Below are 28,000 nucleotides of genomic sequence, written 5' to 3' on the forward strand. Positions count from 1 at the left end.
TCAGTGAAAAATATTCATGTGTTTAAAAAGTACATTCTCAGGGTGGGCCTGCACAGGGCGGCAGGCCGTTCACATCTCATTCCCTGCAGTGTCACGGGCGTTTCTGGAGCCTGCGGGTCCCTGGCTGGCTCTGATAACAACTACAGCTATGTCACCCGGGGATGGAGACGTGCAGGACGGCAAAGGCCTGGCCCCCAAAGGGCCACAGCAGAGTGTCGGAGAAAGGTCCACTCGTGACACCGGCCTCCTGCCTCTGGGTCTGCTCAGATGCCTGGTTCCTTCTCTTGTCTGTGTTCGTCAGAGGTGTTTGTTTCTTTTCTTGGTGCTTTTAAACCCTCGAGATGCACCCTGTCCAAAACAGATGGTGGAAGGTATCCTGGAATAGAAAAAGGGCTCGTATTAAATGACTGTGTTTTCCTTGCCAACAAACAGCCCGATTCACAACAGCAGTCATGCATGTTTCCTTCTTACTCTGGAATGTCCCCCTCTGTGGGCTTTCGGGACATGCAGGCTGCCCTCCTGGGCCCTGGGCAGCTCTGTTTCTGCGTCCGTCTCAGACCTGCTTCCTGTGGGAGCTTCTCTTGGCCATGGGTGCTCACTCGCTTGCTTGGAAGCGCTCAGCCGGGAGGGCCGGCTCCTGCCAGGCTCTCCGGGGCTCAAGTTTCCTGCAACCAACCAACCAACCAACCATCCAACTCGACGGAAACCCTACCTGCCCCTGGTGCCCAGGACTCACTCACAAGCCAAAGTCCAGGCAACTGCGAGAAGACCCCAAGGCACACGCAAGTTCATCTTCCTGTCTTTGGATTCTTTGGCATTTTTTTCCCATTTGTTCAACATTTCTCCCAAATTAGATTTGAAATAGACTTTAACCCAATCAGAGCAGAGTCAGTGCTGGGAAGCTCCTGGGCTGTAACCGCAGCAATCACGAGCTCTTCCCATCCCAGTGAGGACAATGAAGGGGGTGCTCCGCATTCCTGGGCTGCAGGGGTTCACGGTGTGCCAGGGGAACTGAGTTACTCTAGAGCACCCAGACCCTGAGGCTCTCATCTGCAGCAGCCCACGTCCTTACCCTGTGCTACTCTCCCAGGAGAACACTGGCCCAGGGTCAGGCCTGAATTTTCACCATCAAGCACACATTTAGAACCTCCTTCAGCAAGATGCCGGTACTGACCTATGGCTGTAGGTCCACCTCCCACCCGCAGGTGCTGGGGAGGGGGCTGTGGGTTCAGAGCAGACTTCCATGGCCTCCCCTTCTGACGGCTCCCTGTCGGCCCCAAGGGTTTCGGCGGCCGTGGCCGGGCTGTGGAGGACACGGCAGTGAGCACCAGCCCCACCTGGCTCCTGCCACTCGGTTTTTCCCAGAAACAATATGGCAAGCGAGAGACTTTTTTCTTGCAAAGGTATTTTCTTACTATTTCGGCATAGTCTAGCTTCATAACACAGTTTTCAGGGTACTGGGAAAAGGAGCATGATTACAGAAAATTCATTGTTTATACAGTAAGTCCTATATTTTACAAATCTAAGTGTAACAATTACACTCTGCCTTTTGAAAATCTTAATTTTATGGTGCCACGGAGTAAATCCCTGCCCAGGTTGCCAGGTGTCCTTCATGAGCATGAGAAATTTACTGAAATTAACCAATGACTGTAAAACAGTATCCTAACACCAATGTCTCAATCCAGCATTGTAGTTTTTCTCTTTAAAAATGATCCCTCAGAAAGGAGGGAATTACTTCATACTTAAGCCCTTATAAAGTCTCTCACATTACAGTGGGTTCTCCTAATAGCTTTAGGCAGCAAAGTGCTATTGCAGAAAATTTAGCCTGAAAACAGCTGAATCAATGCAGCGTTTAGATAGTTATGAAAGTTCACCTAAAAGAATCAGTTTAAAAAAAGAGATAAGCACAACATGATTTAAAGAATTATTCCTGGTGGTATTTCCTACGGTGTACTCTAAACAGTATCGTGTTCGTAGATGAAGAGCTTTGTTGTCCAGCTCCTACGTGTACACCAGCAGGACAAGCGACAAACCAAAGGGCCCGCCGCTGGCAGGGACACACCCGCCAGTCCCTTGGTATGGAGCCCAGTGCAGCGCCCGGAAAGCCAGGCGCCCCTTCCCGTCCACTGCAGTGGTGGCTGTGTGCAGCACCACCCACTCCTGTGCAACCCACTCTGGTGGAGGGTGCCAGTGGTCAGGGTCTCAGCCACGTTAAGTGAGACACAGATGCTGACTGTCGCATCTGAGTCCTCAGAGTCCACACATTCGAGTCTGTCCAAGGCTTTTCTAGGATCAAGGGCTGCCGTGCTGAGGCTTACCTACCCTCTGCCTTTCTGTGGCTTATCAAACCGGAAATCCGCAGGGTACAGGTGAAGCTTCACCAGGTGGTCCTTCCGGGCTTTGCTGGTCTTGAACTTCTCTGTGCAGCCTTCCACCAAGCACTGGTACTGAAACAGAGATGACCTCACCTCCACCAGCTCCACCACGACCCCCACGGCCCCCCAGCCTGCCCTGGACAGAGAGCTGCGGTGCGCTCTGACCCCTGCCCCTGCTGGACAGGATGGCGGCAGGCGTGGAGACCTCACTCACCATGTCCTGCCGCTCAGACAGGATCTGGAAGAGTGAGTCGTGCCACTCCAGGATGTGGGCATCAAGCAGGTGTCCCGAGGGGAAGGCCCGTTTGCAAAAGGAGCAGACGTTTCTGTGCAGTGTGTGGTAGTGGTGCTCGTAGTCCTCCAGGGCGTCGAACACCTGGCAGCAGCCTGCCACCTGACAGGTAAATTCGGGCACCCTGCAGAGAAGACTCGGCTCACAAGGGGGCCAGAGCTGGTGCGGCCACTTGGTCTCCCTTTGGGAGAAGTTCCCTAAAGCTCCGGATGGTTCTCTTGCCAGCCCATAGCCTCTTTTCGGGAACTTCTCATGATGCGCAATAGGCTAAGCAGGCAGCAGTGGGGTGGGCAGACGACAGCAACCAAGCGCTCCCACCTGCAGGGTCAGAGGTGTGGCCCCAGGACCACCCTCTCCACCGCTCACCTGGGCCGTTCAGGAGCCTCAGCCACTTGCGAGAGCACGTCCTGGAGGTAGAGATGACGCTGCACGTCCCCATCCTGCAGGAGAAGCGTGCCGTGGGCGGGGTCGGGCGCCTTGCGGCCCCGCCCATGCCTTAGGCCGCGCCCCTGTGGGCTCCAGGCAGGCTCCACGGCCTTAGGCCCCTCCCACCACGGCTCCAGCCCACATCTGGCCTGAAGCCCCGCCCACCGTGGGCTCCAGCCCGCTCCATGTTTCAGGTTCCGCCCACCGCGGGCTCCGGCCCCGCCCACCGCGGGCTCCAGCCCGCTCCAGGCCTCAGGCCCCGCCCACCATGGCTCCGGGCCCGCTTTAGGCCTTAGGTCCCTCCCACCGTGGCTCCCGCCCGTCTTCTGGCCTGAAGCCCCGCCCACCGTGGCTCCGGCCCCCCTTTAGGCCTTAGGCCCCTCCCACCGTGGCTCCCGCCCGTCTTCTGGCCTGAAGCCCCGCCCACCGCGGCTCCCGCCCCGCTTCAGGCCCCACCCGACACCTGCCCTCCCCTGTCACCCACGCACCTCGAAGAACTCGTGCTCCCGCGGGAAGCGTACAAGGCGCGTGGCGAAGCGGAAAGGTGCAGCACCGGCCGCGGGGTCCCGCTCCACAGGCAGCGGCTTGGCCGCCCCAGGCCCCCCCGCCAGGCGGGTGCGCAGCGCGGGGGGCAGCTGCATCGTCCCGTGCGCAGGCGGGCACAGCCTGCCGGCCACCGTCCACGAGCCGGGGGCGGCCCCGGAAGTGACGTCACCGGGTACTTCCGCCGCTGTCGGTGCTGCGCCGGGGGCTTGGCTGTGAGGCTTGCGGTGAGTTCCGTCCCGGCCCGGTGCGGCGGGCTGGGATGCGGGGCGGTGGCGCCGGGCGGGGCGGACTTGGCTTTTCCCGCGCGCTTCCTCAGGCCGCGCAGCGCCCCCGGCTACGCCGCTGGCTCTGCCTGGATGCCTTTCGTGCCCTCGCGCTCTCTGCTCCTCGCGGTCCCCGAGACTCCGACACCCTGTTCGTGTGGAGCAGAGCCTTGGTGGGTGCGGAGCGGGTCCGGGTCGTCCCAAGGTGCCCCTTCCCGGCCGGTCGGCGTCCTACAGCGGAGGTTCTAGCTCACTCGTCTCCCTCTGCCTCCTTCCCGCTCTCTCCGCCTCCCTTCCCGCTCTCTCCGCCTCCCTTCCCGCTCTCTCCGCCTCCCTTCCCGCTCTCTCCCCTCTCCCTCCCCGGTCACTCCAACCTCTTTCCCCTTCGTCTTTCTCCCTCCCCTCTCTCCCTTCTTCCGGCCTTCTCTCCCTCACCTGTTGGACTGCAACAGTCTCTGGTTCATTCTTGTTCCCTCCAAACCAGTCACTAACTGGAGCCAAAGTGATTTTTAGGAAATAATGCGTTTTATTGTAACTCTTTGCTTAAAGCCCTTGGGTGACTTCCTTTTACCTTAGTCCAATGGCTCTTTCCTGTCCTGCCAGGGTTTGGTCTACCTTTCCAATCCCCTCATCCCATAGGCTCCCGTGAAGTGCAGGACCCTGTGCTAGGTGCTCAGGGTGCATGGGTGAAGAAATCAGAAGAGGTCCTTGCCAACGTGGAGCCTACAGCAGGAGAGACAAATGTTTGCCTGGAGAGTTAACTAATTAAGGTTGGGCATGATGGCTCCTGCTTATATATAATCCCAACACTTTGGGAGGCCAAGGTGGGAGGATTGTTTGAGGCCAGAAGTTGAAGACCATATTGGGCAACATAGTGAGACCATGTCTCTACAAAAAGTAAAAATTAGCAGGGCATGGTGGTGCACCTGTAGTCCCAGCTACTTGTGAGGCTGAGGCAGGAGAGTCATCTGAGCCCAGGAGTTTGAGGCTACAGTGAGCTGTGATCATGCCATTGCACTCCAGCCTGGGAAACAGAGAGAGACCCTGTCTTAACACAAAAAGAGTTACCTAATTAAAATGGTGATTCTGAAGGGAATCACAGTACCCTTGAGATCTACTGCAGAGGATGGACACATGTGGCTTACAGAGGCTCTAACTTTCCACGTCTCTCCGAAAATATTTTATTATTTAGCAGGACTTATACACATGTGCATATCAAAGAAAAGGGGGTACTGTTTCTTTAAGATATTAAAAAAATAAAAACTTTCTTATTTCCTTCTAGAAATGAAGGTTTGTGGCTATGTTGCCAACCAGTCATTTTTAGGCATAAGAAGAGCTTCTGTACAGATTCAGACTTTTTCATCTCTCATACAGTCACATGCCACAGAAGGGCGTTTCGTCAACCATAGACCTCATATAGGATAGTAGTCCTATAAGCCTACAATGCCATGTTTTTCCTATACCTCTTCTATGTTTAGATGTGTTGGATACACAAATACTTACCATTGTGTTGCAGTTGCCTGCAGTATTCATTACAGTAACATGCTGCATACAGGTTTGTAACCTAGGAGCAACAGGCTGTGCCATGTAGCCTAGGTGTATGCAGTAGGCTATACCACATAGGTTTGTGTAAGTGCACTCTATAATGTTTGCACACAATTGCCTAACAACATGTTTCAAAACGTATGTACTTTTTTCTTTGTAAAAGCATTTGGGCTATTGACATTTTTCACAAATTGTACAATGTTTTTTAAGCCAGCTTATACAATTAGCTTTGAACTCTCAACAGAGGCCCTTTTTCACTTCTTTTGTTTTAATCAATTGCTGTTCACCAGGAGCGTGTGCCCACCTCACTCATCGTGGAAAGGGATGTCTGTGCCATTGCTTCCTTGTCACTGGTCCCTGCAGTAGCTCATACTCAGTGCAAGAAAGAGGTAAGTCCTGTGTAGTCAGACATTGGGTTTGTCCATTTGTGGTGACTAATAGAAATGAGAGCTCAGGATCATCAAAAAGATCAAGTGAGCTGTTACAGCTAAATGTTCTTCAAAGTTGTATTTTTCAGTGGGCACTGTTGGCATTTTGGCGGGACAGTTCTGTTGATGTTTGGCATCCCTAGCCCTTGCCCACTAAATACCAAGTGCACCTTCCATGTGACAACCATATCGCCCCAGTACATTTCCAGAGGTCCCCTGGGGGAAGTACTCGTGCAGGAGAGAGCTGCTTCCTATAAGCACTGTCCCCATGTTCTCATAGCAGGCTCTTGTAGGATTAACACTTACAATGTGGTAATGTCTGTGCTTCTGTTTCTACCACAAATGTAAGGTTTCCTGAAGATAGTTTTAATATTCATGTAGATGCTCTTTCTTCAGAAGTAGCTGTCTCTCCCCACTTCTGCTTGGTAGGGGTGCTTTGTCTCTGTGGCAAATGCTCTTGCCATCTAGCAGCACCCCAGTGGTGCTCAGTCCTCAGTTACAAGACTACCTGCAGTCTATAGGAAGCTGGTGGCATGCAAGTAAAACCAACAGCCCTTGTGTTCAAAGAGGCCAGCAGTTGGAAAGTTTTGTGTCGTCTTTTCTGTTTTGTGAGGAATTAGCAATGCCTCATTCAGGGCTACCTACGACTGTTCAGAAGGTAACTGGTAGTTTAGGATGCTGTTGGTGATTTGGATCAAACTTTCCTTTTGTTAAACTGTTTCCCAGATAAGTGAGAGCACTTCCAGGTGGGTGGCCTTATGTAGTCACAGCAGCAAGACCTGTCCTCCTTTCCTAGTAACAGGTGTGCAAGAATGTACTACCTGAGAGCCCTTTGGTGCTACGAAGAGTGATTTTACTTAATCTCCACTACAACTGTAGGAGGATGTTACTCTGCCTTTGCATAGGAAGCTTAGAGAGGACAAGCCCCTTGTCCGGGGTCTCCAGCCCAGAAGCAGCCACATCAGAGTCCATCTACCTGGGTCACCACAGGCTGTGCCCTGCTGGTCTTGCATTCTTGGCTGTAGTTACCGTGAGCACCTCCTGATTCAAAAGCACACATGCTAGCAACTTCTGCATGCGTGCAGAAGTTATCATTCTGCTTTCATTTTGGAGGTAGCCTGCCTCTGACTAGCATTGACGCTCACATACTGCAAAACGGTTTTCTGTCACACAAGATTAGAGTCTTGCTCTCTTACTGTGGAGTTCCAAGTTAATACTCACTAGTGAATTGGCATATTATGGGAGTGTGTGCTGAGTCTTCTGTACGTGATGTTTTGTTTAACTCATGGCTTGTCCTCACTGGAGACATTAGTACAGTAGTTGTCGACCTTTCTTGGGTCACAGAGCCTTGGAGAATTCCTTGAAAGACCATCTCAGAAAATTCACAAATGATTTTGCCTATGATTTCCAAGGGTTCATCTACAGTTCATGGATCCCAAATGAAGAACACCTGTGTAGGTAAATTGTAGTGTTTATGTGAAGCCTGTAAAGTTTGCTTCTGTTTATTCTTGAACCTATGGCAAATTGTCCGTGTGCATTTGTATCGATGTCCTTTTATTAGCACTCTGACAGTGGCTGACAGCCAGTTATTAGTGGGAGAGTGGAAGTCCCCACGCCACCTGCTGCTGCCCACTGGGAATGTCTGTTATGGATTTGATCTTGTGTGCTGTATGTCTAATCTCAAGACCCTGGGACAGCTGGTCCGCAGGGCCGGGGAGCTGGACGGCAGCTCTATGCAGCTCAGATGCATGGGGAACATACGTTGGTCTTTCAGAAGAAATCTTACCAAAAGTGTATTCGTAGGTAACCAAGCTTGGGCAGGACGAGGAGGTGTCTCAGGTACCAGAGTGCAGAGAAGGCACGGAGCTGGAGGCGTGAGCATGGGTGCAGCTGGACAGGTCAGAATCGAGAGCCGTGGGTGGGACTGTCTGTGGGAGGACAGGGCGATGGCCTAGGCCTCCAGTCCAGACCCTCCAGTGCAGAGCTTCCAGTGCAGATCCTCCAGTGCAGAGCCTCCAGTGCAGAGCTTCCAGTGCAGATCCTCCAGTGCAGATCCTCTAGTGCAGATCCTCCAGTGCAGACCCTCTAGTGCAGATCCTCCAGTGCAGACCCTCTAGTGCAGATCCTCCAGTGCAGATCCTCTAGTGCAGACCCTCCAGTGCAGAGCTTCCAGTGCAGACCCTCCAGTGCAGATCCTCTAGTGCAGACCCTCCAGTGCAGACCCTCTAGTGCAGATCCTCCAGTGCAGATCCTCTAGTGCAGACCCTCCAGTGCAGAGCTTCCAGTGCAGATCCTCCAGTGCAGATCCTCTAGTGCAGACCCTCCAGTGCAGACCCTCTAGTGCAGATCCTCCAGTGCAGATCCTCCAGTGCAGATCCTCTAGTGCAGATCCTCCAGTGCAGACCCTCTAGTGCAGATCCTCCAGTGCAGACCCTCTAGTGCAGATCCTCCAGTGCAGATCCTCTAGTGCAGACCCTCCAGTGCAGAGCTTCCAGTGCAGACCCTCCAGTGCAGATCCTCTAGTGCAGATCCTCCAGTGCAGACCCTCTAGTGCAGATCCTCCAGTGCAGATCCTCTAGTGCAGACCCTCCAGTGCAGAGCTTCCAGTGCAGATCCTCCAGTGCAGACCCTCTAGTGCAGACCCTCCAGTGCAGACTCTCTAGTGCAGATCCTCCAGTGCAGATCCTCCAGTGCAGACCCTCCAGTGCAGACCCTCCAGTGCAGACCCTCCAGTGCAGACCCTCCAGTGCAGACCCTCCAGTGCAGACCCTCCAGTGCAGACCCTCCAGTGCAGATCCTCCAGTGCAGACCCTCCAGTGCAGACCCTCCAGTGCAGACCCTCCAGTGCAGACCCTCCAGTGCAGACCCTCCAGTGCAGACCCTCCAGTGCAGACCCTCCAGTGCAGACCCTCCAGTGCAGACCCTCCAGTGCAGATCCTCCAGTGCAGATCCTCCAGTGCAGACCCTCCAGTGCAGACCCTCCAGTGCAGACCCTCCAGTGCAGACCCTCCAGTGCAGATCCTCCAGTGCAGATCCTCCAGTGCAGATCCTCCAGTGCAGATCCTCCAGTGCAGATCCTCCAGTGCAGATCCTCCAGTGCAGACCCTCCAGTGCAGATCCTCCAGTGCAGATCCTCCAGTGCAGATCCTCCAGTGCAGACCCTCTAGTGCAGACCCTCCAGTGCAGATCCTCCAGTGCAGACCCTCCAGTGCAGATCCTCCAGTGCAGATCCTCCAGTGCAGATCCTCCAGTGCAGATCCTCCAGTGCAGATCCTCCAGTGCAGACCCTCCAGTGCAGACCCTCCAGTGCAGACCCTCCAGTGCAGACCCTCCAGTGCAGACCCTCCAGTGCAGACCCTCCAGTGCAGACCCTCCAGTGCAGACCCTCCAGTGCAGACCCTCCAGTGCAGACCCTCCAGTGCAGACCCTCCAGTGCAGATCCTCCAGTGCAGACCCTCCAGTGCAGACCCTCCAGTGCAGACCCTCCAGTGCAGAGCCTCCAGTGCAGACCCTCCAGTGCAGACCCTCCAGTGCAGACCCTCCAGTGCAGACCCTCCAGTGCAGACCCTCCAGTGCAGAGCCTCCAGTGCAGAGCCTCCCGTGCAGAGCCTCCCGTGCAGAGCCTCCCGTGCAGAGCCTCCAGTGCAGACCCTCCAGTGCAGACCCTCCAGTGCAGACCCTCCAGTGCAGACCCTCCCGTGCAGACCCTCCAGTGCAGATCCTCCAGTGCAGATCCTCTAGTGCAGATCCTCCAGTGCAGAGCCTCTAGTGCAGACCCTCCAGTGCAGAGCCTCCAGTGCAGAGCCTCCAGTGCAGATCCTCCCGTGCAGACCCTCTAGTGCAGATCCTCCAGTGCAGAGCCTCTAGTACAGAGCCTCCGGTGCAGAGCCTCCAGTGCAGAGCCTCCAGTGCAGATCCTGGACCCCCAAGGGGGTGACGTCTGACAGCTGGGACCAGAAAGCTCAGTCCAGCAGCTGAGGGGAGCAGCGGAGCAGTGCCCTACTGGCCCTGGGCCCTGTGTGGGGGAGTCACAGGGAAAAAGGAGAGCCAGAGCCACGTTTACATTGCCCACAGGGTGCCAGGTCCCGAGCTGTGGCATGAGCCTGGAAATTGGACTGGGGGCAGGGAATGAACTCTGGGATGATAGCAAAGCCCCCCCACCTCCAGGGCCCCACACTGAGGGAGAGGATGGCCAGGAAGAGGCTGTTGTGGTGTTGGGGGAGGGGCCCCAGGCAGGGCCAGGGCAAGACAATGATTTGGTTTGTCAGAGGCCTGGCCTTGGCCTTTGCTTGTTTAAAAAATGTTTTATTGGGGGAGGGGGGCATGGGCAATCTAAGTAACCTTAACACTTGTACCCCCATAATACACTAAAATAAAATTAAAAAAAAGAAAAAATGTTTTATTTATAGGATTTCAATTTTATAAACAGCTCTCCTCTTACCTTTAGGAGAACACATCGTGATGTTGGTGTCTTAGAGCTGAAACTATGAGTGAGTTTCGGATTCACCATGATGTCAATGAACTGCTCAGCTTGCTGCGTGTCCATGGAGGGGATGGGGCCGAGGTCTATATCGACCTGTTGCAGAAGAACAGGACCCCGTATGTCACGACCACTGTCTCTGCTCACAGTGCCAAGGTGAGTGCCTGCCCTGGTGGGCTCAGCAGGGCCAGTGATGACGGCAGACAGATGACACTTATCAAAAGTTTTTCATGGAAGTGTGTGCTCAGCTGTGATTCTCGAGGTGATGGTGGTGATGGTGGAGGTAGTGGATGTGGTTGTGGTGGAGGTGATGGTGGAGATGGTCATGAAGGTGGTGATGGTGGTCTGTGCTCGGCTGTGATTCTTGACTTGAGGTGGTGGTGGAAGTAGTGGAGGTGGTGGTGGTGGTGGAGGTAGTGGTGGTAGTAGAGGTAGCAGTGGTCATGATGGTGGTGGTGGAGGTGGTGATGGAGGTGGTGGTTGATGGTGGTGGTGGTGGTGGTGGTGGTGATGGAGGTGGTGGTGGTGGTGGTCTGTGCTCGGCTGTGTTTCTCAACTTGAGGTGGTGGCGGAGGTGGTGGTGGTGGTGGCGATGGTGGTGGTGGAGGAGGAGGAGGAGGAGGTGGTAGCAGTGTTCGTGGAGATGGTGGTGGTGGTGGTGGTGGTGGAGGAAGTGGAGGTAGTTGTGGAGGTGGTGGCCGTGGAGGAAGTGGAGGTGATTGTGATGGTGATGGTGGTGGTGGTGGTGGTGGCAGCCGTGATTGTGGAGGTGGTGGTGGCGGTGGAGGAGGAAGTGGAGGTGGTTGTGGCAGTGGTGTGCACTCAGCTGTGATTCTTGGGGAAGTTTGTGCTCTGCTGTGATTCTGCTGGCTCCTCCAAGGGTGAGAGCTAGGCTTCGAGCCCTGGCTCTGACACATCTTCTCCGTGGTCCACAGGGAGGGAGATTCATGACACACAGGCATTCTTGTGGAAGCTATTGGGATTAGCCAGTTTGAAATCCCTTTTGAGTATTATTTCTATAGTTAAATAGTATGTAATTCAAAATCATAGGTCTTTTATTGTAAAAGATGACTTTGAATTTGAAATCATTTTTTCTAACACGGTATGAGCTGGGTACAGAGGCTCATGCCTGTAATTCCAGCACTTTGGAAGGCCAAGGCAGGAGGATCGAGTGAGGCCAGGAATTCAAGACCAGTCTGGGCAACATAGCAAGACCCAATTTATAAAAGTGAATTTTTAAAAAATTAGGCAGGCGTGGCGTTGCACACCTGTAGTCCCGGGAGGCTGAGGCAGGAGAATAACTTGAGCCCAGGAGTTGGAGGCTGCAGTGAGCTGTGATCATACTAGTGCACTCCAGCCTGGGCGACAGAGCAAGAACCTATCTCAAAAATAAATAAATGCACATTAAGCAGCATCAGTTATTTAAATAACTCGCAATGACAGAAGGATGATTAAGCAGATTACCTGAGTGTCATAGGGAGTTCAGAGACGCATGCAGTTACATTTGGTAAATACGAATAGATAAAGGGAGTGTTGAGCATAACAACCCCGAGTCTGTATGCAGTAATAGATTCCAGAAGGAGTGGAGTTAAATGTATAAATGGATGTGCAAACTACTAGGAAGAAATGTGAGTGACTGTCATCTGACCTAAAGCTTAAGTACCATAAAAGAGAAACCATACAAGAAAATATGGGTAGATTTAACAAAATGTTTAGGTGAGTTTTCTTGGTTTATTTTAGAAATATATGGTTATTTAGACTACCTGACTTAACTTTATTTTGGCTTTGTGTTTAATTTTCTTAAAGATTTGTTTTAAGTGCTTAATTGTTTTAATTAATTAAAGTGGATTAATTATTGTCATTAAATTACTCATGTTTTTGCTTTTGAGGTTAAAATTGCAGAGTTTTCTCGTACTCCAGAAGACTTTCTAAAGAAATACGATGAATTGAAGTCTAAAAATACAAGGAACCTTGACCCGCTTGTATACCTGTTGTCAAAGCTCACAGAGGACAAAGAGGTAAGTGCCTGTACCAGCCCTCGCCCCTCACCCACCTGGTGGGTGTCAGAAAGGAAGGTTCTTTCAGTGTCTGTGGAAGATGCATGGCACACGTTCCTAATTAGGCCTGTGTTGGGGAGTTGAGTTACTGCCCTGCACATGTGTTGAACGTCCACTTCCCTGCTCTGACTGCTTCACCTGCGGGCTCTTCCCTGCCTCACACCAGTAACAACAGTAGGTTCCTCCAGCTCAGGGCAGCGTGACTGTCCAGTGAGTGTCTGCTGGGTTTCTGCCTGTCACACGTTACTTTGATATAGAGAAAAGTAGCATTGAGACTGAGTAGCTGGCCAGTGCCGTGTTAGGTCTCCACTCCACAAGAGGTAACGGGTGCAGCTGGGTGCTCCTGGACCACCAGTGCTAGGGACAGATAAGGGGACATGGTCTGTGCAGCCAGGGAGCCTGAGGTGCAGCGTGGAGGAAAGCTTGCTTCTGCGGCAGAATGCGGGATTGACTTTCAAAGAAGGCTGTAGGATTCCCTTCTACGTGTGTTCTGGAGATGTGGCAGGTGCTACCATGTGGCATGGAGCATGCAGAGACCAACCATAGCTAACGAGCTGACAGGGAGCCCCCTTATTTCACTCCTCCATGTGGTGGTTGGAATTAGAAAACAAGGAAGGGCAGTTTACCTGGCAAGGTACACAAACATGCCAGCCTAGGATGAACAAATAGTTTTGCAATTTTCAGACTCTACAGTATTTGCAACAGAATGCGAAAGAAAGAGCTGAGCTCACAGCCCCTGTGGGCAGCACCACTGGCTTCAGCGTCCCCACTGCAGCCTCCAAGATCTCCATGCAGGAGCTTGAGGAGCTGAGGAAGCAGCTCGGCAGCGTGGCCACGGGGTCCACCTTGCAGCAGGTACCGCATCCATGGCTGTCCGTAGGCGCTCACGCTTGCTGCCACTGGATGGGCATGTCTCTCTGTCATTTACTAAAAATGCATCTGAATTTAGAGAGGCTAAGGCTTAACAGTTATGACCTAGCTCTCTATGGGTCATTTTTTAGCCAAGAATGTTGAGCGCCAGCTAAGTAGTGGCAGTAAGGTTCTGACTTAGCTGGGGAGCGAGACTTGCTGGTCTCAAGGCAGTTATGGACTACGAGCCAACACAAATGATTCCCCATTTCCCTCCTTTAATTTTTTTTTTTTTTTTTTTTTTTTTTGAGAGAGAGTCTCGCTTTATTGTCCAGGCTAGAGTGAGTGCCGTGGCGTCAGCCTAGCTCACAGCAACCTCAAACTCCTGGGCTCAAGCAATCCTTCTGCCTCAGCCTCCCGAGTAGCTGGGACTACAGGCATGAGCCACCATGCCCGGCTAATTTTTTAATATATATATATATCAGTTGGCCAATTAGTTTCTTTCTATTTATAGTAGAGACGGGGTCTCGCTCTTGCTCAGGCTGGTTTTGAACTCCTGACCTTGAGCAATCCGCCCGCCTCGGCCTCCCAAGAGCTAGGATTACAGGCGTGAGCCACCGCGCCTGGCCTTCTTTCATTTTTTGATGTGAGTTATCTAGGGCCCTCCTGTAGCTGCCACACCCTGGCCATTCTGACCTTGCAGCCCCTGTTAAGAGCCGTGTCCCCGTAAGGGCACCTGGCGTGTGTGTGTTTGGAGCAGCCACTCTAACAAGGACACAGCTGATGCTAGTGGGCATGTCTGTGTGCCAGACGTGATGGTGAGCCTCTGCCCACGTCGCAGCCCTCATACCACTTTTCCCATGTGACGTGTGAGGAAACCGAGGCTCGTTGCTAAATGCAGAGTTGGTTTGCACCTGCTCCTCGCACCGACCGCCCTGATTGGGAGTCAGTGCTTCCAAAAGCTGTGCCAGCCCAGCCTGGCCCGGTCAGCCTCTGGTGGCTAGTGCCTCCGGAGGGCCAGTGCTCCATCACATGTTGGCTGCCGGCTGCCTTCGTGCTGCCTCCTGGGTCTGTCCCACGTCTGGACTTCACCCAGCAAGTCACGTTTAGACTTAGTTGCCACCAGGAGAAAAGAGATTCAGATTCTTCGTGGTGTGTCCTGGTCTGAAACCCCCGCTCCTGTGTGGAGATGCACCCTCTTCCCTCTCAGTTGCCCATTGCTCGTGCCTGGGATTTACCTGTGGGCCCTGTACCAGCCCAAGTCCCCTGGGAAGAGGTGTTAGGTCTCCCTGTCTCTCTCCTTCCCCAGCCCCTCATTGTGACAGGTGCATAAAAGTGTATTTTATTTCAGTATTTGCACTAAAGCATACCCTTCTGGTTTTTTGGGTTTTTTTCGTTCAGTATATTACGGAGGTACAAACATTTTGGTCACATGTAATGCTGTTTGCCCTGCCCCAGCCAGGGCTACAAGCCTGTCCCTTCTCCATACAGTGCATTCCGTTTTCATTAGTTGTGGATTTACCCCCCTGACTGGCACCGGTGAGTATTACTACCATGTGAGCATCTTAGTGCTGGTCAGCTTGCCAGTTTGATGGCGAGTACATGTGGGGCATGTTTTTCCATCCTTGTGATACCTCGCTTCGAAGGATGGGCGCAGTATCTACCCAGGATAATATAAGAGGTGCTAAATCACCGTTGGTTTTTGTAGTTGATACCCTTCTGTTTTTGTTTTTTAAAATATCCTCGTTAGTCTCTGGAACTTACAAGAAAGATGCTTCGAGACAAGCAGAACAAAAAAAATTCAGGCCAGCACCTCCCTGTCTTCCCAGCGTGGGTGTATGAGAGACCTGCACTGGTCGGGGACTTCCTGATTGGCTCAGGTTTAAGCACCGACACGGCTTTGCCTATAGGTATGTGATGCGTTTATTTCCAGCTCCCCGGGAATTCCACGACACCTGTGCTTGTGTGGAGTTGTCCTGGCGGGAGCCCCTCAGCAAAGCATGAGCATGGCGGGCCCTCCCCAGGGCTGCCCTTTCCCAGGTCATAACAGTCCTCCCGCCTGCCGCCGTCCCTCCCGGTCCCATCCCTGTGTAGCTGCAGGTGGCCCCTCACCAGGGTGCTCAGCAGGCTCTTCTCCCAGCCTCCTGCCAGAGCAGGGGTGGGCTGTGGCTGACGCCTCCTGAACCGTGCTTCTGGTGCCCGAGGGCGTCAGGCCCGTGGGGAGCTTGCCCTGAACAGCAATTTGTGATTCCTACAGATCCTGCCACAGCAGTGTTCTCGGAGGCCCCTTCCCAGCAGTGTGTCTTGTAGACAAAATGCAGATGAGACCACACGGTCCTTTCAGGACAGGTTGTTGGGATCTGGGATGGGTCCACTTGTACACTGTGAACTGCATGTCTTAATTCACAAGTACCTTTTTGGACTGAAAAAACGAGAGTTCGCAAATTAAGGAGAGAGAGTGCCTGCGGCACTTTGCCCCACCGCTAGTAGGCCAAAGTGAAGAGGAAGCGTGTGAGGCCTCATGCTGCGTAGCTACAGGAACGGCTTGTGCCGGGACTGGTCACAACTGCACCAGGACACTTCTTCCCAGCAGATGTGTGAGGGCAACAGAGGGATTTTGTAAACCGCAGGGGTGCATGCAGCACCTTCCCGGGCTGCCAGGCCCCAGTTTGGGGGTGGGTGTGGCCTGGCCAACATGGGTGTCCCAACTAGCCCAAGGCCCTTGTGGGGACAGTTTCTGCTGCCTCCCCCCATCCTGGGCCTGCCATCACCCAACCCCCGGCTCCTTCCTCTCAGCTCGTTTCCAGTCTAGGGCAGTGGGTGAGCTGTGAGAGCCAACGCCACCTGGATGTGCGGGTGTGGTGGGCCACCTCAGCAGATGGCCCACGGCCAGCCTCCAGGCTGCGTCAGGTCACGATAAGGAAACCACACTGCATCCTGCAGCGACTCTCGCTGTGTGTGATAGAAGTTGTCAGGGTTTCTTGACATGTAAGCGATAGCTTTTTAAAGAAAACCTCTTTTTGTCTCAGAGTAACCCATGCTTACCACGTTTGTAATTAAAAATGCTGAAAGTCTAACTAATGGTGGAAGTGCTTTTACCTTCTTTTTTGGAGGTAGGGTCTCACTCTGTCGCCCAGGGTAGAGTGCAGTGGTGTCATCCTAGCTCACAGCAACCTCAAACTCCTGGGTTTAAATGACACTCCTGCCTCAGCCTTCTGAGTAGCTAGGACTATTATTACACCTGGTTTATTTTTCTATGTTTATTAGAGACTGGACTTCACTCTTGCCCAGGCATGGGCTCAAGCGGTCCTCCCACCTCAGCCTTTCAGAGTGCTAGGATCACAGGCCTGGAAGTGCTTTTTGAACTCCTGACTTTATCTCCTTACCAGTTGCATTCATTGACATGTAGTGGACCACAGTGTGCAGTGAGAACCCTATACTCCAGAGCCATCATGTCTCCTGGGCCTGGACCAGTCCTGGCAGTTTTGGAATCTCAGACTCTGGTTCCCCAGTGAGATCACTTGAAGCCAAATGCAGCAATTTACTTTTGTGCCCACCGATATTTGAGGAAGTTACAAAGAAGGCAGTGAGTGAGAGTGTGATTGATGAGCAGATGAGATCCCTGGGGCCGCAGGGGTTGTGGGCGTGGATGCTGTGCAGAGCCCAGCGCCGTCTGTCTGTCCCGCAGGCACGCTGCCCCTGGCCTCCCAGGAGGCGGCTATGGTGGAGGACCTGCTCTACGTGCTGGTGGGTGTAGATGGCAGGTACATCACCGCTCAGCCCCTGGCTGGGAGGCAGAGCCGGACCTTCCTCGTGGACCCCAACCTGGACCTGTCCATCAGGGAGCTAGTGAGCAGGATCCTGCCAGTGGCAGCCAGCTACTCCACTGTGACCAGGTGGGCACCAGCCCCTGGGAACCCACACCAGCTGGTGGGGCTAGAGTGCATCCCGATGGCTGTAGAGACATTGGCACCCCCTTCTGAAGAAAGTCCCTTCCTTGGTTATTACTCAGCTTTGTTCCTGACACATCTTTGGGGGCCTGTGAGTCGTCATTCCAGTGTCTGACTCACCACTCAGTGGTGAAGGTTTCTCTCCAGGATGAGAGGCTCGTATGAGTCACTCGCTTCCTGTTTCAGGATGGAATGCAAAATATCTGCCGTTTTATCTATAAATGTAGCTCTTGCCTTTTTAAGGATGTTTGATGTATCTTTCCTCATAGGTTCATTGAAGAGAAGTCTTCCTTTGAGTACGGGCAGGTGAACCACGCCCTGGCGGCCGCCATGAGAACCCTGGTGAAGGAGTACCTGATCCTGGTCACCCAGCTGGAGCAGCTGCACAGGCAGGGCCTCCTGTCGCTGCAGAAGCTCTGGTTCTACATCCAGCCGGCCATGCGCACCGTGGACATCCTGGCCTCCCTCGGTACACGCCGGCTGGCAGGAGAGCGCAGCAGTTGGTGGGCTCAGGACAGAGGGCGGGTGTGAGGGTGCGGCTGGAGCGGGCTACCAGCCCTTCCATTCTTACTTCTGGATACCAGATCGTGAGGCCAAAGCCCACGTGGTTTCATGTTTTCCTAATTTGGGGAGGAAAGCTTTGGAAGTTTTCATTGATAAGCTTCAATTAGCAAGCACAACTTTATAGTTTGAGCATATCCCCAAAAAAAGCACCTGTCCCAGTAAGAAAGCCGGAAACTGAGAGGCTCTGGTCTTGGCCTGAGCCGGGCCCGCATGGGGCCTCCTTCGTGGCAGTGAGCCCCCCTCTTCCCTGCAGCTGCTGCGGTGGACAAAAGTGAGTGCCTGGGGGGGTCGACGCTGAGCCTGCTGCACGACAGGAGCGTCAGCTGCACGGGGGACACCCAGGCGCAGGAGCTGTGCCTGCACCTGACCAAGGCGGCCAGCGCGCCCTACTTTGAGGTTCTGGAGAAGTGGATATACAGGGGCGTCATCCACGACCCTTACAGGTGGGACCCTAGTGCTGCTGGGATACTGAGGGCTGGGAGACGCTTGCCACCACGTGGCCGTGTGTGGGGGTGTCGGGGATGGTGTGTCTGTGCTGCCTCTGAGCGGCTCGTCCTGTGTGTGAAGGATGCTGAAATCGCCTCAAGTTAGGCTCCTCCTTGGTGCGTGGACTGCCTGGCCTGGGAGGCCCGTGGCTTCTCCTCCAGGTTATTAAGGGCATAAAACAAAATGCGTTAGCTCACAGAGAATCCTGTTGTACTGACAGGTATTTGTCTAAACATTTTAAAAGATAAATCTGTGATGTAGAAGTACGTATTTCTTCACTAACGGACCAAGTAATGAAACTTGGAGTGACGGGCCGAACACGGGTACAGCGTCACCCTCGCTGGCGTCCTGTGAATGGCGGCAGGTCGTGTCTGGTGTCTGTTGGTGACGGGGTCCGAGTGTCATTGGTTGCCTGTTTAATGGAAGGAGATGCTAGATCCACTCAGAGGTGGATGAAAATAAAGACAAATTAATTTCCCGTCTGGCTCTGGCGACCCCTAAGGTCCCCGAATCCCAGGTTAGGTGCCCGGTGCAGAGTGAGGTTTGCAAACTGACGCTAACTCACAGCGGGGGAGGGACTAGCAAGTCAGGGCGGATGTCGGCCTCTGCTCCTGCTGACCTGCTCCCCGGTCCTCAGCGAGTTCATGGTCGAGGAGCACGAGCTGCGCAAGGAGAAGATCCAGGAGGACTACAACGACAAGTACTGGGACCAGCGCTACACCGTGGTGCAGCCGCAGATCCCATCCTTCCTGCAGAAGGTGGCCGGCAAGATCCTGAGCACAGGTGCGGGGGTGGGGCGCCCGTGGGCCTCTGCTGCCGGGCTGAGCTGGGCTGTGGAGGTCGCCTACACCTGAGCAAGCTGCTGGTCTCCAGGCAACTCCTGGACATGCTTGCCACCTTCACTTTGTCCCTGACCCCAGGAGGCCGTCTCATAGGTGGCTTCTCTTTTTACTTTTTAATTCCTAAAAATCTCATCACCACTGTGGGAAAAACCATGAAGGCCACAGGCCTGCCAGGCCGGCAGCAGTTTCAGTCGCCACCACACGGGTCAGGGCCTGGCCTCGTGCCGGAGAGGGATGCAGGGACCCTGCGGAAGGGGCTGGAAGGTGGTTATGGTCTGATTCTCATAGGCCTTTTGGAAATTGCTTCTGTGGTCTGGATCAGAAATTTGCCTGTAGGAAGAGCCGTGGTCCCTGTGTTTCTCTCCTGGGAAACTGTAGAGCTGAGTCTAGTCCACTCCCTGGTGTTTGGATGGAGACAGCCGAGGCTTCAGGCCTGAGATTTGCTGCGCACATGATAAAGTTTCTACTCTGCTTCCCTTTGTCTCTTCAGGAAAGTATCTCAATGTGGTCAGAGAGTGTGGTCACCACGTCACTTGCCCCGTGGCTAAAGAGATCATCTACACGCTGAAGGAGCGGGCGTACGTGGAGCAAATCGAGAAGGCGTTTGACCACGCCAGCAAGGTGCTGCTGGACTTCCTGATGGAGGAGGAGGAGCTGGTGGCCCACCTGAGGTGGTTCTCTGCACACTCCTTCCTGGGGGGACGGGGCCTGCAGGGTGTGGGGCTGAGATTAGGGGTCACTCCTCACAGTCGTGGGGCTGACATTGGGGGTCCCTCCTCACGGTCCTATCTCATCTTTGGAGAAGTGGGCCTGCTGCCGGTTGTCTCAGGCTAAGGGCTGCACCTGTGCGGGGCAGTGTCTGCCCCAGCCGCCCTGTCTGGGGCCCAGCTCCCCACCCGTCCCTGCCTGGGCCCACCAGCCCTGCCCCGCCTCACCTGGCACACAGCCACATCACTCATCTCTGTGGCTGTGGTGAAGCGCCTGTGGGGTGCTCACCTCCCCCTCCACGGCGCAGGTCCATCAAGCGCTACTTCCTGATGGACCAGGGCGACTTCTTTGTGCACTTCATGGACCTCACCGAAGAGGAGCTCCGCAAGCCAGTGGAGGACATCGCACCCCCCCGCCTGGAGGCCCTGCTGGAGCTGGCGCTGCGCATGAGCACTGCCAACACGGACCCCTTCAAAGACGACCTCAAGGTGGGTGGCGCGGGCTGTGGGCCTGTGCCATGCTGCCGGGGGTGGGCACCGAGAAGGGTACGGGAGGCGGGCTGTGGGGAGCAGCCCTGTCTCGTGCTGGCCACAGCCGTGTAGCGGGTCGTGTGGGGCTCCTTCCTTCCCGTCAGCAAGCTGCTGCGTCTGCACGAACACGGACGCTGGTCTGAGGCGCCCCGCAGGGTCCTTGTCAGGCTTCGGTGTTGGATGAGGCTGGTGCGCAGAACGATTCTGGGAATGGCCTCCTCTTCAGGGTTTTGGGAGGGCTTCAAATGCTCATTCCTCTCTGGATGTTGGGCAAGACCCACCCGTGAACCCCCCAGCCCCTGTGTGTGTGTTTCCACAGCCCTCGTCTAGGTTTCCCAGTTTGTGGGCTGGAAACATCATATGCTTTTGTAATCCTTGTGATTTCTGTAAGGTGGGTGGTAATGTTCTGGATTTTGTTTCTGATTTTAGTAATTTTTGTCTTTTCCTAGGCAGTGTTGCTAAAAATTTGTCAATTTCATTGATCTTTTTCAAAGAACCAAATTTTGTTCTGTTGATTTTTTGCTTTATTTTTCTGTTCTGTTTTATTCATCTCTAATCAGTTATTTCCTTCTGTCGGGTAGCTTTGCGTTTAGTTTGCTCTTTTTCTAGTTTCTTAAGTTATAAAGTTAGGGTATGAATTTGAGATCTTTCTTCTTTTTTCATGGAAATGTTTATAGCTGTAAAGTTCCCTCGGAGCAGGGCTTGCAGGGCACCCCCTAAGCTTTGGTACGTTGTGTTTTCATTTCCGTTTTCTCAGTGTGGTTCCTACTTCCCTTGAGATTTCTCGGATCCATTGGTTGGTTGTGCTTGATTTACACACGTTTGTTAATTTTCTGGTTTTCCTCCTGTTACTTATTTCTAACTTCATCTTGTCAGAGAACATGCTTTGTATGACTTCAGTTTTGTAAAAATTATTGACTTGTTTTGTGGCCTCGGATGTGTGCCAGGGAACGTTCTGCATGCCGGTGAGGAGAGTGCGCGGGCTGTGCCGCGTCGCTGGGTCCTTCCTCCTTCCCGACCTCCTGTCGGTGGCTCCATCTGCTACTGAGAGTGGGCACTGGCGTCTCTGCTGCTCTTGTGCAGTTGTATTTCTCGTTGTAACTCTGCCCATTCTTGCTTTGTATGTTTTGGGATCTGTTTTTAGGTGCCAAGAATACTTTTATAGGGTAAATTTCTAGTACTGAAATTATTGGGTCAAAGCATGTGGCCCCTGCACAACCGGACTGATCTTACTGGGGTTTAGTCTCAGGACACTGGATCACAGCAGAGCTGCTGTCTGCACACGTCTTTGTTAGCCTGGGGGCAGGAAAAATGGTTTAGATTTTTGTTTCTGTTAGGTGAGCGTTTTTGTCTATTCATTAGCTGTTTTGTTTATTTGTCTTTCATCTTTGTTCTTGTCTTTATTTTATGTCATGTCCTGTTTCGTGGACTTGGAGGAGCTCTGTCACACGCTCCGTGGCGTGTGGTTGGCACGTGTGAGTTGTGAGTGATGCTGTGGGCGTGTGATGTGCCTGCCCGGCTAGGTCACCCGTCAGATGGGCTTCATCTTCAACTTGGGCCTGGGCCTTACTGTGGCAAAAGGTTTCGATCTTAGGGATTCGGGTTTATCTGTCTATGTGGTTTCTTGTCCGTGCTGTCTGCAGCAGCTGGGGCATCTATTAATAGAGAGCACTCATCTGCATTTTTCTTTCTGTGTTTTAATGGCAAGTGGCTTAGTTTTGAACTAGGGCTTATCCATAGATGTTTGGCTTTTCTTCACCCAAGCCCCCGATATCTAGAAGCAGAATTCAGAGAAACTCACCTCAGGACTGACTCGCTTTCCCATCCCCTGGGGATCAGGACTTGACTTCTGGCCTTTTCCTCTAAAAATTGGATGCTTTCTTTTATTTCCTTTTCCCCAGATTGACCTGATGCCTCACGACCTCATCACTCAGCTACTGCGCGTGCTGGCCATCGAGACCAAGCAGGAGAAGGCGATGACCCACGCTGACCCCACCGAGCTCACGCTGAGCGGCCTGGAGGCCTTCTCCTTCGACTACATTGTCAAGTGGCCCCTGTCTCTCATCATCAACAGGTGAGCGGCCGGCCCCATGGAGGCATCTCCTAGGTACTCGCTCAGGCTCAGGGGAAGGTGGAGCTGTGCCTGCAGAGGCGGCCTCATCCTGCCACGGCTTTGTGTGGCACTTCCAGGCCTCTCGTGCCCAGAGGGGATCCTCGGCTGTCCAGGGCCACACGGCGTGGAGCGTGTGGACGCCGTGTCGATTGCGGTGTCTAACGCCAGCAGCGGTGGTCCCTGTCTGAGAACCGTGTGCCTTTCCTCCTCAGGAAAGCTCTCACCCGCTACCAGATGCTCTTCCGGCACATGTTCTACTGCAAGCACGTGGAGCGGCAGCTCTGCAACGTCTGGGTCAGCAACAAGGCCGCCAAGCAGCACTCGCTGCACTCCGCCAAGTGGTGCGTGCCTCCGTGCCCTCACACCTACGCCGCGTGTTTGTGCTGCTTAGCCTTTTAACAAAGTGACTTGAAAATGCACGTTTATGGCTTTTAGGTCCACAATGTGTCAGTTTTCATGTCAAAGGGCAGCATGAGGCCACTGTCCACGCGACAGGGTTCCCTGGCCCTGTCCCTCAGCCCTCTCCGCAGCCTGGGCGATGGCCCAGGCATGGGGACCACCCAGGTCTGTCTGCAGGACACGGCCCCTCTTGGCTGGGAGCAAGTGGGCACGGTGTGCTGCAGCTGTTCCACCTGCCCCACAGGTGCTCTGCACGCTGGCATGTGCACCAGGTGGTGTTTGAAGGGAGGGCTGAGGACAGCCTTGTCTCAACAGTAAGGCACAAAATGAGAATCTGCCGTGTGGGGTCGCTCTAGGCTCCATGGTTGGGCTGGTTGGTGATGTCCCTGCAGGGCATAGGGGGACAAAGGTGGTGAGTTGTGTCCAGCAGGACGCCCACCTGATGCTGCCGGAGCTGGGAGCTGGTGTCCCTGGGCCTCCGTGCCAGTCGCCACACCCTGCACTGAGGACACCCGTGTCCGTGTTGTTCACATCTGTCTGAGCCACCATTGGCTCACAGGAGCAGCAGTCGCGAGAGTCCGCTGTGCTCGGAGGAGGTGCACGTGCTCTGGAGGACGCCGTTCTAGCCCACGGGATGCCCTCAAGGTTTCGGCCTGGCGTCACATTTCTGTGACTGTCGTTTGTGTCACTCAGGTTTGCTGGGGCCTTCACTCTGCGACAACGAATGCTCAACTTTGTTCAGAATATTCAGTACTACATGATGTTTGAGGTGATGGAACCAACCTGGCACATCCTTGAGAAAAACCTGAAATCTGTGAGTTTGAGCTCAATAGATCATAACATTTAAAAGACAGGGTAGGCCGGGCGCGGTGGCTCACGCCTGTAATCCTAGCACTCTGAGAGGCGAGGCGGGCGGATTACTTGAGGTCACGAGTTCAAACCAGCCTGAGCAACAGCGAGACCCCGTCTCTACTATAAATAGAAAGAAATTAATTGGCCAACTAATATATATATAGAAAAAATTAGCCGGGCATGGTGGCGCATGCCTGTAGTCCCAGCTACTTGGGAGGCTGAGGCAGGAGGATTGCTTGAGCCCAGAAGATTGAGGTTGCTGTGAGCTAGGCTGAAGCCACAGCACTCACTCTAGCCTGGGCAACAAAGCGAGACTCTGTCTCAAAAACAAAAAAGAAATAAAAGACAGGGTGTGTTTCACAGAATGGTCTTCAGAGCACCGAGTTCTGGTTCTGGTTGGGAGAGCTGCAGTGACCCCTCCCTGTAACGCCACACCCCACAGCGGGTTTCTTCCCACACGATCAGTGTGAGAGAGGCAGAGGGAGGTTTGAAAGAGAGGAGCAGAAGAAGGGGGACCTCCTCCCATCAGCCACATTGCATGGGAATCGGCTGTCCAGACTCGTGGACGCCGTCCACTCCAGGGGGCTCTGAGCACTTAGCAGCTGGGCAGCCCCCCAGTACTGCCTAGGCCCATGGGGCCTGCGCCAGGACTTCAGTTACCACCAAATTCCAAAACTAGCAAATAGTCATATTTCCTGATTTTTTTTTTTTAAAAAGAATTTGTCCAGCTAATTTCTTTCTATTTTTAGTAGAGACAGGGTCTTGCTCTTGCTGGTTTCCAACTCCTGAGCTCAAACGATCCACCCACCTCAGCCTCCCAGAGTGCTAGGATTACAGGCGTGAGCCACCATGTCCAGCCATTCCTGTTTTCTGGGAACTAAAAAGTTGGACCTTTGAGGGCAGGCTTAGTGGGGTTTTTTAGTGGTATTTTGAAGTGTTCCCCTGAATGAGAGGCCCATTACAAGGTGGAACCTTGTAAACAGAAGCATACAGAGGCAAGGCTGAGTGCCACACACAGTGTCTTTCTGAGAGAAAAGGCTCAGTGCCGTCAGTCCCAGCCCTTTCCTCGCAGGCTTCCAACATCGATGACGTCCTCGGCCACCACACGAGCTTCCTGGACAACTGCCTGAAGGACTGCATGCTGACCAACCCCGAGCTGCTGAAGGTCTTCTCCAAGCTCATGTCTGTGTGCGTCATGTTCACCAACTGCATGCAGGTGCGCACAGGTGCAGGCAGGTGTGGACAGGTACAGGCAAGTGAGACAGGTGCAGGCAAATGAGAACAGGTGTGGGTAGGTATAGGCAGGTGAGGACAGGTGCAGGCAGGTGAGGACAGGTGTGGGTAGGTATAGGCAGGTGAGGACAGGTGCAGGCAGTTGATGGCAGGTGTGGGTACCCAGGCCAGTGCTACAGCAGCCCTGTCCCACACTATCTGCCCTTGTGTTTCGTCAAGCCCAGTGTTACCTGAGTGTTTCCAGAATTCCTGGGTCTTCCCTGCCTGGTGGTCTCTCCCTTGAGCCCCACCCTGGCAGTGTGGGCACTGACACCTGGCCCCACTGCGTTCCTCCACACCGTCCGCACTGCGGGGTGCATTCTGTGGTGCTGGTCCCGTCCCGGCTGTTGTGTTTTCCCTGGGACTGGAGCTCCTTGGCTCAGCTCAGCGTCTGGGCGCTTGTTCCAGGCAGTTGCCCCGAGACAGTGGTGGAGAAAACACGTGTTCAGTGGCGAAGGGGCAGCCTGGGGGTTACTGGGGCTCCAGGGCCGAGGTCTGAGGTGCACACTCCACAGGCGGTGCCATTGCGGGACTGGGACGAGGGCCAGTGGAAGAGGTGGGCGGGGGGGAGCTGGAAAGTGAGTTGGTGGCTGTGGAAGGTAGACCCGGGGACTCTGTCGGGACGGCTAAGGTCACTTCACCAGTAGCCTGCAGAGACATGCTTGGCGGTCCCCTAAGCTGCAGAGACAGCACCAGGTGTGCAGCGGGGAGTGTGCACCTGCAGGGACTTGGGTGTTTTCTGCAAATTGTGGTAGCTCCAACTAACGGAAGCACTTCTGTACGACCTCCTACCCTTAGAAATTCACACAGAGCATGAAGTTAGATGGCGAGCCGGGCCGGCCGACGCTGGAGCAGGGTGCGCTGCTGGGGCCATCCGCAGGGGCTGAGTGGGCCGAGGAGCGGGCCCGGAAGGAGCTCACCAGGAAGGTGCATGGCTGAAGGGTGCCTCCTTGTCCTGGTCGGGTGCAGTGGTGTTAATGTTGCAGCACTTAGGAGAGGGAACCTTCCGCTGCACTTTTATTTCTGTCTCCCCTTTGATTGAAAAAAGACTTAAAAGTAGGTTCCAGTTGCAGGAACCTTCCTGCTCAACTCTGGTCCTAACTTCAGCCTGGTGGGCTGCAGGGTGGAGCCGCGGTGATCTGTGGGATGAGTGTCGTGCAGTGAGCCTGGGGCACCCCACAGAGGAGCGAGGCCCAGTGGGGCTGGGGCCACGGCCCTGCTGTCTCCAGTGAGAGACTTTCCTGAGCTGGCGCCAGCAAGCCGCATGTCGTCTGGGCCCTGCAGGAGCCAGCTCCAGCTTGGCATGAGCCAGGGTGGGTTGAGGGCTCCTCCTGCTCCCTGAAGGGAGCTGGCAGGAGAGATGGGCAGGGAACAGGGACGTTAGAGACGGCTCGGCCCTCTTGCAGGAAGTAGCCAGGGAACTCCTGACCTGTAGCGGGAAAGCTCGAGGTACACCAGGGGGCCAGGCCTGGGCCTGGGCCTGTCCCCCCGCAAGGCCCAGCGGAACCTCCAGCATGCTAGTGGCAGCTGTGCCACTTGCTTGGGGTTGGGGCGTCTCTCCATGTGCCGCAGTCTCAGGAACACCTAGTGACACCGAGTTTTTACCTTGTATCACATGGAACCTGTTTCTACTATTTGAGAAAAAGGGAGGAAGCGGAAAGCAGAGCTTGGGACCCGTGCCGTGGCTGGGAGGCCCGCTGTAGGCGGCAGTGCTGGCTCACGCGCTCCCCGCATTGTTTCTAGTACCTGGCCGAGCACGTGGACGCCCCCCAGCTGGCGTCCAGCTTCGAGGCCACCATCAACAAGTTTGACCAGAACTTCTCTGCGCACCTGCTCGACCTCCTGGCCCGGCTGAGCATCTACAGCACCAGCGACTGTGAGCACGGCATGGCCAGCGTCATCTCCAGGTGGGCGTCTCGGCCTTCGCCCGCCGCGGTCCAGAGCCCTGCCCTCCCGCTGCCCGTGCCGGGGGGCGGCTTCGCTGTGGTCTCTGTCGCTGGTCCTTTCCCCGGGTGGTGGGGAGGGGACCCAGCACGGCCGCCCACGGGACATTCGTGTGCTCCTGTGGCACCTCCTCCAGGAGGGACCCGCCCCACCTTCCTTCCACACAGGCTTGACTTCAACGGCTTCTACACGGAGCGCCTGGAGCGCCTGTCTGCGGAGAGGAGCCAGAAGGCCACCCCCCAAGTGCCCGTCCCACGGGGGCCCCCTGTCACAGTGCCCAGGGTTGCGGTCACTGCGCAGTGAGCTGTTGGCCATGGCTCGGAGGGAGGGTGTGGTGGGACCAGCAGGTGCCACGGTGTGAGCGAGTCCAGGATTTTCCAGCCAGGTATTCCTGAACACGTATGTTCTGTGTGTGGTTTCTGTTTAAACAAAGTCCTAATTATTGACTTAGCCTGTTTCATTTTACAGAAGCTGCCCAGAGTGAATGTTGTTGATTTGTTTGGTTTTTGAAATTGGACTGTCACTGTTTTAGATGTTCTTGGCCTTAAATAAAGACAAAGTGAAAACATGTCTATTTGAGGGAAAAACGAGGTAACTCCAAAGGCACTGTGGGGTGACACTGGCCTGGTGGCCACATCCCACCCACGTGAGCTGGGGCTGGGCCCCCTGGGGTCAGTCGGACCAAGGAGAGTCTCTGAAAGCCAGCAGGGACCCCGTAGCCCCGGCCGTTGCTCTGCGCTGGGACAGCAGTTCCTCAACGGGGTGGTGGCCAGCGCCAAGCCTCTCCTACGGCTTGGTCGGGGGCAGAAGGCCACAGATGGGCCCCTGGCATCCGGGCAAGCACCAGACCTCAGTGGGACGCACCGCAGAGCAGCTGTGGCCTGGGTGGCCCTGGCCCTGCCCCCAGCTCACTGGCCCACGCTGCCCACTGGGCGCTGCCTCCTGAACCGAAGTTACTCCATGGCGGCTGGTTTTGCCACACCTGTGCCCATGGGTGGTCGCACCCTCTCCTGCCTCCAGTGGACAGCAGAGCCAGCCGTGGTGGGCTGTCCTCATGGTTCTCCTGGCCAAGCTGCCCC

The 28,000-nt window shown here is 54.5% G+C and overlaps 2 protein-coding genes across 7 annotated transcripts; one reads left to right on the plus strand and one right to left on the minus strand.

The window, feature by feature from the left end:
* Positions 1-3,734, minus strand: ZNF511 (zinc finger protein 511). Of its 2 annotated transcripts, none has more exons than XM_076009678.1 (6): positions 3,582-3,734; positions 3,034-3,074; positions 2,590-2,791; positions 2,323-2,447; positions 1,175-1,303; positions 1-376 (listed from the first exon to the last, which is right to left on the minus strand). In XM_076009678.1, exons 1-6 carry the CDS (start codon positions 3,732-3,734, stop codon positions 298-300), a joined length of 729 nt encoding a protein of 242 aa, XP_075865793.1. In that variant the 3' UTR covers positions 1-297. The 2 variants fall into 2 exon arrangements, with proteins under 2 accessions (XP_075865793.1, XP_012602420.1); XM_012746966.3 differs by having other exon boundaries at positions 3,034-3,107.
* TUBGCP2 (tubulin gamma complex component 2) lies at positions 3,724-27,491 on the plus strand. 5 transcript variants are annotated; one of them, XM_076009674.1, is made up of 20 exons: positions 3,724-3,863; positions 5,738-5,836; positions 7,679-7,773; positions 10,323-10,511; positions 12,245-12,373; positions 13,097-13,267; positions 15,012-15,171; positions 16,950-17,157; positions 17,481-17,680; positions 18,029-18,218; positions 18,899-19,044; positions 19,594-19,774; positions 20,119-20,299; positions 22,243-22,415; positions 22,667-22,795; positions 23,547-23,667; positions 24,778-24,921; positions 25,776-25,904; positions 26,721-26,884; positions 27,089-27,491. In XM_076009674.1, the coding sequence occupies exons 4-20, from the start codon at positions 10,362-10,364 to the stop codon at positions 27,222-27,224; spliced, it is 2,712 nt and encodes a 903-aa protein (XP_075865789.1). In that variant the 5' UTR covers positions 3,724-3,863; positions 5,738-5,836; positions 7,679-7,773; positions 10,323-10,361; the 3' UTR covers positions 27,225-27,491. The 5 variants fall into 5 exon arrangements, with proteins under 5 accessions (XP_075865789.1, XP_075865788.1, XP_075865792.1 ...); XM_076009677.1 differs by lacking the exon at positions 3,724-3,863 and adding an exon at positions 3,936-4,075; XM_076009673.1 differs by lacking the exon at positions 7,679-7,773.
* Positions 27,492-28,000: the final 509 nt, after the last annotated feature.

This window comes from Microcebus murinus, chromosome 14 (assembly GCF_040939455.1).
Source record: "Microcebus murinus isolate Inina chromosome 14, M.murinus_Inina_mat1.0, whole genome shotgun sequence".
Lineage (NCBI taxonomy): Eukaryota > Metazoa > Chordata > Mammalia > Primates > Cheirogaleidae > Microcebus > Microcebus murinus.

What these genes read in the sequence shown, in the direction of transcription:
- ZNF511 (XM_012746966.3), bottom strand. Translation starts at nt 3,734, where the DNA reads ATGCAGCTGCCCCCCGCGCTGCGCACCCGCCTGGCGGGGGGGCCTGGG. An exon ending in GAGGCTCCTGAACGGCCCAG is followed by an intron (nt 2,792 to 3,033) that starts GTGAGCGGTGGA and finishes TCTTCTCTGCAG; the next exon opens with GGTGCCCGAATTTACCTGTC. An exon ending in TGTCTGAGCGGCAGGACATG is followed by an intron (nt 2,448 to 2,589) that starts GTGAGTGAGGTC and finishes TCTCTGTTTCAG; the next exon opens with TACCAGTGCTTGGTGGAAGG.
- TUBGCP2 (XM_076009674.1), top strand. Translation starts at nt 10,362, where the DNA reads ATGAGTGAGTTTCGGATTCACCATGATGTCAATGAACTGCTCAGCTTG. An exon ending in TTGAGAAAAACCTGAAATCT is followed by an intron (nt 23,668 to 24,777) that starts GTGAGTTTGAGC and finishes CTTTCCTCGCAG; the next exon opens with GCTTCCAACATCGATGACGT. An exon ending in ATGGCCAGCGTCATCTCCAG is followed by an intron (nt 26,885 to 27,088) that starts GTGGGCGTCTCG and finishes CCTTCCACACAG; the next exon opens with GCTTGACTTCAACGGCTTCT.